The 7992-nt window shown below is 37.4% G+C and overlaps 1 protein-coding gene across 1 annotated transcript; it reads right to left on the bottom strand.

The window, feature by feature from the left end:
- Positions 1-769: 769 nt before the first annotated feature.
- LOC137171892 (uncharacterized) lies at positions 770-4248 on the bottom strand. The gene is made up of 2 exons (XM_067576078.1): positions 3843-4248; positions 770-2374 (listed from the first exon to the last, which is right to left on the bottom strand). The coding sequence occupies exon 2, from the start codon at positions 2198-2200 to the stop codon at positions 1199-1201; it is 1002 nt and encodes a 333-aa protein (XP_067432179.1). The 5' UTR covers positions 2201-2374; positions 3843-4248; the 3' UTR covers positions 770-1198.
- Between the last annotated feature and the right edge of the window lie 3744 nt (positions 4249-7992).

Genomic DNA, 7992 nt, shown 5'->3' with positions numbered 1-7992 from the left:
TGATTAGCTTAGCTTAGCATAAAGACTGGAAACAGTGGGAAACCATAGACTGCATAAAAATATGGACGTAGTTACTATGACGTCACCCGTTGGTTTCTGAAGAGCGGTTTTGAAGCTCAAGCCACTTTGGCCGTCGCCATCTTGGCAGTACATGACTGCCTAACTCCCAGCCAATCAAAAATGGGCTAAGAGGCGGGCCGAATGGCTGAAACAGGCCACCTAGCGGCTGGCAGACCTGTCACTCAAAGCAGCCAAGTCATTCATTATGCATAACTTTATGACTTAATAAAATTTAAACGGGTGAGTTATAAAAAAATTCACCCCCGTACAGTTGTCATGAAAGAGGGAATTAGCTATAGAGACCAAAACCGTTTTTTGTACCAGGCTGTTAACATGTTTATTTCTGCTGTGAAGTTGGGCATTTTACAGACAATCGATAATGAAAATCAAAAACGGGTTTATTGTCAAGTACTTTCACACATACAGTACTAGGAAATTCCTTGTGTGTGTAAACCTACTAGCCTTAACAGTCAAAATATAGACAAAATGAAGTAATCGTGAATAATATAAAAAAGAAAAATAAATTTACAATAAAAAATATGTCAAATATATTCTAATTTACACTTGATTTCATCCTGGACTAATAATCAAAACACTTTTAAGAACAGTGTAGATCCACAGTGTTTTTGACGGTAGAACTTGTATTTGGACTTGTTCTTCCTTGGGTCTTTTTTATTTAATTATCACAAACTGTAACATGGGGGTCTATGGGGATTGACTCGCTTTTGGAGCCTCAAGTGGCCATTCAAGGAACTGCAGTTTTTGGCACTTCCGCATTGGCTTCATTTTTCAGCCCTGGAGGTTGCCGCTGGGAGGAAACAGCTAGCCTGGCTCTGTCCAATGGTAACGGAACCCACCTACTAGCACCTCTAAAGCTCAGTAAATAACATGTTTTATCTTGTTTGTTTAGTTGTACAAAAAGTGAAGTTTAAAAATGAAAATTTTTGGTTTTATGGGACATTATGTGCCACACTATTTCTTAAGAAGTAGTCTGACAAATAACTGTAGCTCTTTCGGGAAGGAAGTGAATAAGTATATTGCCCAAACTATAAAACTGTTCCTTTGAAGTTGGAAGAACACAAGTAAATATTCTGTTTTAAGCAATTCTGATGTATTAGCAGTTTCACATCAGGAAGCCTCAAGGTTTCCTCAATGAAACCAAAAGTTTTTCCACTTCTGCTCTCGTTTTCTCCAGTTCCACAGTGACTTGCCTGCATTGCATCGCTACCTCTTCAGCACTGGACACACAGTTTGTCAGATCTTTGAGAGACTCACTGATCTCTGCTCTCTCCATCACCGTCACAGCAGTCAGAGTCTTTGCAGTTTGTTCAGACACACCGAGAACAGCATCACTGGAGGCCATTTTGTCACTAATCATTTTGATTGTTTTTAGCTCCATCACCAGCGGTTCGATCACTTCATGGAAATCTCGTCCAGCTTTCTGTATAATGTCCACTTTCTTTGTCTCCTTTTTCTGTTCTTTTGAATCTTTGTTGTCACAGAAATGATGAATTACAAATCCAACTACACTAACTGCAAATCTTGTAGCGTACAACCCACCAAAAGCACCACCAACTGCACCTCCTGCTGCTCCAACTGTCCCACCAAAAATACCTCCAATTGCACCACCAGTTGCAAAGCCAATGGTGAACCATGTTACATCACTGACTATACCATTAATTGAACATCCTGTTGCTGCAGCTACAGCGCTGGCTGCACCACCAACAACGCCAGAAAATGAGCCCCCAACTGCACCACCGAATACACCGCCAACAAAGCCGACAGTTGCACCAAGTGCATTAACATTTCCGCAAAACCTGCTGCAAGTTGCTGCGCTAACTGCCCCCAAGGCCCCAATGATGCCACCAGCAACAGCCCCACAAGATGCACCAAGCACTCCCCCAAACACACAGAGCAGACCTTGGACCACCGTGTTCTCAGAGCTGTCGTCGTCCATTTCATGAACTCGGACAGCTGCCTGAGTGAAGTTCTCTGAAGTTCTTTGTAGACGGTCTCGGTGTTGATCGTAGAGCGGGATGTAAGATGTTAAATGTGTTATGAGTTCATCTTTTAGGTCAGTAGGAGTGGTAAATAGTCTGTAGTCCACATAGCCCCCTTCAAAATCAAATAAATTTTCCATTTTTCTTTTTTCTCCTTCTTCACAATAATGCAACTGATATTTATGAGAAGTCTACTTGAAAGTTGAGCATTCAAGTGTTTGAAGCAGCTTAGGATCCATAAATCAATGGAGAATTTTCAAACACAGAACCAGGAGTGCTTGTCCTTGAAGAAGCTGAGGTTCTTATTTTTCTTCCTGCGAATGAAAAACAAAGGATTTGAAACTTGCCAAGGACATTCTGCATATGCTAGAGATATTAGGAAAAAAAACAACTCCTGACGAGAAATGTGCATAGAAAGAAAAAACATCCTCTATTTGTCACTTTTTTTTAATCGCTTTTACTAAAGTAGTAAAAGCAATAGAGTAGCTTCAAATTTATGGAGGCTGAACTGTCATTGGATCAATTTTAAAAAGCTCATTTGAATGTCATGTGGGTGTATTAATTTAATTTGCATTAATAAACTTAAACCTGCATCAACAGATTTTTTTGGACACTTAGAGGGCAGAAGAAACAAGCTGTAAACACACTTGTTGGTTTGCCAGTTGAATACATGTGTGAAGCAGCAGCAGCAATGGGAAATGTTGGTTTAGCATTAGCAGTGACTTAATACGGCTGTGATACAGGAGCTATATGAGGATGATAGCAATGAGCTGGGGAATGCTGGACTCTGCCACAAACAATGAAATCTACTGAATCAATGGCTGCCACTGAAAAAATACAGTCCGTAAATAGTATAAAAAAATGGGGTTTGATTTTATAAAATCTTAAGGATTATAACCTTAAATGCTAATTTAAATAATTAATACCTAATGGATTTTTTTTAAAGTATGACTTTTTCATGCATCACAATTGAACACTATAAAAGTCTCAGGGGTGCAACTAACAATATTATCATTACCGATTAATCTGTTGATTGTTTTCTTGATTGGTTCACTTAATGTCAGTAAAATGGTAAAAAATGTTGATCACTGTTTCCCAAAGCCCAAGGTGACAACATCCTCAAATGTTTTGTTTTATCCACAACCCAAAGATATTCAGTTTACTGTCATAGAGGACTAAAGAAACCAGAAAATATTCACATCTGAGAGGCTGGAATCAAAGAATTTAACTTTTTTTTTTTTTTTTTTACATTTCTTACATTAACTTTCAAAAAACAAAAAGACTCAAAGTGATTAATTGATTATAAAAATAGTTGGCAACTAATCAATTAATGGACAAATCGTAGCAGCTCTAAAAAGTAACTATAAAAGTCAATCATTTTTTGGCACATTAGACACTCCATACAATTTGTGGTAGGGCAGGTTCTGAAATGGGTGCTGCTGTGCTCTTATTTTTGCCTGCAGCCACCTGTAGTTCTGATCTGGGTAGGTCGTAATCCAAAGTAAAGACGGCAGTGATCATTTCTTTATCCTAATTCTGTCTTTTGCCGTAACAAGTTTTAACATACCAATGATGACATCAAAATCTGTTTCTGTGTCAATCTGTGGCAGTGAGCCGACAAGCTGCTGTGACACTACTGTCAACAAGAATTTTTAAGTAGAACAAGATCATGTTATGAAAAACTCTGTATCAGATAGATCCTTACTTTGTTAAAAGTAAGTAAAGCTGCTGTTTGAACTTGTTGCGGCAGATTCAGCGTCTGAGAGTTTCATTTGTACTTACAGTCTGTCGTCTGTTCTGCTTGTTCGAATGCCTTTGGTCTCATTTTCTCTGTAGATGGTTTGCACATGTTCACACAGAAGTAAGTAAAGACATCTGTAGAGTGTGAGGCTGATGTGTTTAGTGGAGAAAGAGCAGGAAGTGGAGCAGTGGAGGGCGGAGCTGCTGACAGTAAAACTCTGTTTCACTTCCAGGTGCCTTGAGGGGAAAAAAAGGGCGCATCAAACAACTGTTAAACTGCCTGATTTGTATTAGAATCACAACTTAAAAAGTATCCTGATTTAAGCCATTTAAGACGCTCCCATCTGTTCATCAGTCACATTTTTAAATTTATACTGCTCATGCCAAAATGCTAAAAACCACATGCATCACGGAGAACAGCACTTTCACAGCAAATGTTGGACTTGGATAATTAATTAAACTTCAGAAGGTTAGTCTTCACCTTCATGTGTTTTATGTCTATTTTAAAAGATGTTAAGACCCAGACTCAAGTAAATATAAAATAAATACTAAAATGACAGTTTGAGGGTGTTTCTAGCTCAAGTGTGAGTGGAGGCTTCGGTCCGACGTAGCGAGATATGTTTCCAGATTGTGAAAGGCAACACTCCTTATTATGAAGATCCTGGCTTCAAACGGAAAAGATATTGCCGACCATAAGCTACAACTCTGGGCTTCAAACCAGCTTCAATGAAACCAGTAGGTGACCTCACACCTTGCTACATCCATCTTGATATACAGTCTATAGTTGCGATGTTTCTTTGCCCCCTAGTGGCCAAAAAACAATCAACACAGCTTTAAGGAAGTAAAACAAACAAAACAAACAACAAAAAAAAAATGACAAAGCTTCAGAGCAGAGGAGAGGGTGAGGGTCAACCTGAACTCTATTTTGCGTAACAACTCACACTCTTCCATTTAAGAGCTGATTCAGCCGTGGATCACCTTTAGCCTCTGGCTTATTTCCCCAAGGTAAACAAAGGAGCACTTTAACACTAATTATTGTCCATTGCCATGGTGATCCAAGCCTGAGTTAATGAGAGAGCTGCTGATGTCTGGTTGTAGTTCGCTCACTGATGCAATGCTCTGTTCACATGCCCTCATCTGATCTTCATCCTGGGGTGTGATTTAAACATATACAGTATGTGAGCAGGTTTATAAATTGGGAACATTTGACATCAAAGGTGCAGTGTGCAGAATTTAGTGCCATCTAGTGGAACGGATTTGACAGAAATGGAATATAATATTCATAAAATGTTTTAATTAGTGTATAATCACCTGAAAATAAGAATTGCTGTGTTTTTCTACAGTAGCCCAGAATGAACAAACCAAACACTGGTTCTAGAGAGGGCCTTTCACCTTTTTCACAAGTTTCATGACCACCGTAGGATCTCCTAGAGGCTTGGAAGGGGGGGGGGGGGGGTAGGTATTCAGTTGGTTTCAATCTGCAACCTCACTGCTAGATACAACTAAATCCTACAGACTGGTCATTTAAATGTAAATGTTAATGAAGAACATTTGCAGTTTGATTTCTTGCTGCACAGAACATTTCTGCATGTTCAAGTGTATAGATCATATGTATAAACTTGATCAGGCTTGTGTGCAAAATACAGCAGGTCTCAGACCTCTTAATTAACATTTAGGATGTCTAAAAATCTCAAAGTCAACAGGCAACTAATACAGTACACTGTCACAAATTTCTCTGTAAAATTATAGGAAACTACTGGCAGCTGTAGTTGCCAGCATTTTACTGTTTTTTTACAGTGTCACTAACGTAATTTACTTTAATAGTTAATTGCTGTAAAAATTATAACAGTATTCTGCTGTAGAATGTGATGAACAGTTTTTTACTGTAAATGTTACAGTAAACAAATGAAAAGTTTTCTTCTTATTCATATTAATAAAAACAACTATAAATTGCAGACATATACTGCAAATAACAATGTGTCGTCAACCATAATGATCCAGTATTGAAATCAGCTCAGTTTTACATTTAAAAACACATAAACCTTAACAATTATAGCATAAAAGAGGACAATGCAGCTTTATGGAACTGAACATTTATTCAAAGGCTTTCAAATATGTATATTCAAGTATGTTTGAAAAAGTAATTCTCAAGGTTCATGCCCTTTAAAAGCGGGTCAATGTAAATCTGTTATTTATAATATCCTGAGTTGTCAACAAAACTTAGTCATGAGTCAAACTACTGTTTAAAAAAATATAAAAGCACAAATAAACAGAAGGATAAACAATTTATAATACCTTTAAATGTCCTCTGTTATAACTGGCAGATAGTCGGCCTCCAGGCTCACAGCTCACTGAGCGAGAAAGAAACAAGAATGAAAATCAAATACAGAGTGAGAGAAAGAAAAATGAAACAAGTGAAAGGCAGAAAGAAATCTTTTACACAAGAGAGAAACCTGACTTCCCTTTATGAAGTGGCGTCAAGTCCTTCAGAAAAGTGATGATGAAGATTCACTGTGAGCTTGTCTGTCTTCTTAGGAATTATTTTCCCCGGCTGGCCTTCGTTTCCCTCTCGGGATTAGTCACAATGAAAACAACATGTAAAAAAATCACCCATTATGTCCCAGGTTTTAGTACAGCTTGCCAACAAACTACAGTATATTTGTAGCAACCTGAGCTAAAATAACCAATATTCTGTCTTTTGGGTCTCAGCAGCAAACATTATCTTAATCAATTTGGCTACATATTTGAATGAACTTCAATTGTTATGTACTTTACATAGAAGGATATTATTAATTATGAAATGCAAGTGGGATAAACAAGGTGTAGGTATAGACCAGGCTGGACTATCGTTAGCATTCACAGACGTGTAGTTCAAGAGAAAACAGTCATCCAAAAATAATCTTTAAACTAGACTCGCAAGCAGCAGTGAGAATAATGTTTAAATACCAGTAATTCAAACTTCCAACCGAAGAAAACTATCTGAAAATGCTCTCTTGTGCCTGCCAGGTGTTTGCTAGGATTATATCAGTTTGATGTTAGCTACAATTAAATGTAATCACTAATTGAGTAACAAGATTCACAAATGTAATTCTGTTTGATTTTGATCTGGATGATATTGATGGTTACATGTTGCTTCTGTCCCTCCATTACTGCAGCAGTAAAAATGAAAATACTGTATTTTACCGTCAAATCTTACAGTAGCCTACTGTCTGTTCTTGGTTTTGGCTCCAAAAAGCATCAAAATTTACAGTATTTTACCGTATTTAGAAAGAACAGTAACTTGCTGTTAGAATTTGGCTGTATTTTTACAGCAATTTATTACGGTGTATTTCTTGCTGATGCCTGAGCTGCAAGCATAGATATAACAACTATGCCACAAGTTACAGTTGTGCAAACTAGGTATGAATAAATGCTAATTATAATAAACTAACACAATACTACATCCAAAATAAAAATTGGTAATTTTTACACTTATTGACTTTCTTTCCAAGAATTAGATGAGAAGATCGATACCACGTGATCATGTCTGTTTTTTAAGTGGGACTAAAGAGGAACTGGGAGCAACCACTATTTTAGCTTAGCATAGCAGTCACAGTTAGCATGACACACAAAATCGACATTTGTGTATGAAATATTTTGCCAAAATAATTAAATTATTATTCCCAAATTCTGTTTTCTTGTCCTCCAGCTGGAGACCAAACTTTATGTTTTCATAAGTTAGAATCAGAATACTATTATTAATATTATTATAGCTTATCCAATATTGAAAAGCATCCCAAAACGTCCTGTTAATTTACCAGAGAAAAAAAGATGTTTTATGGTTTTAATGTATGAGTGTGTTGGTGTTGTTGTCAACAACAGTTGTCACATTTATAATTTTAGTTTCATTCTTTTTTTTTATCTTTCTGTTTCTAAGAAGCTTGTTTAACCTTCTGAACTTCAGGTCGCGGCAGTTACTGTTATTAGAGTTTTTGTTGGTGTGTGACGCAGGAGCGGGATGTTAAAACGGATAGCTGAGGTTAGCATGCTGGCTGGTGTTTCGGTTTAACCAGTGACCGTGTTATGTGGTGACTTTCAGGTGAATGTGTTGTGGTTGTCGTGGTGACTGCAGCTGTTGAAAACACGAACAGAACATGTAGGTGTCCTCCTACAAGCCTTAAATTATCGTATGTTCAACACAGTATATAATCGT

The sequence above is a fragment of the Thunnus thynnus genome, chromosome 20, assembly GCF_963924715.1.
Source record: "Thunnus thynnus chromosome 20, fThuThy2.1, whole genome shotgun sequence".
Lineage (NCBI taxonomy): Eukaryota > Metazoa > Chordata > Actinopteri > Scombriformes > Scombridae > Thunnus > Thunnus thynnus.
This window is presented reverse-complemented; position numbering and strand designations above follow the sequence as displayed.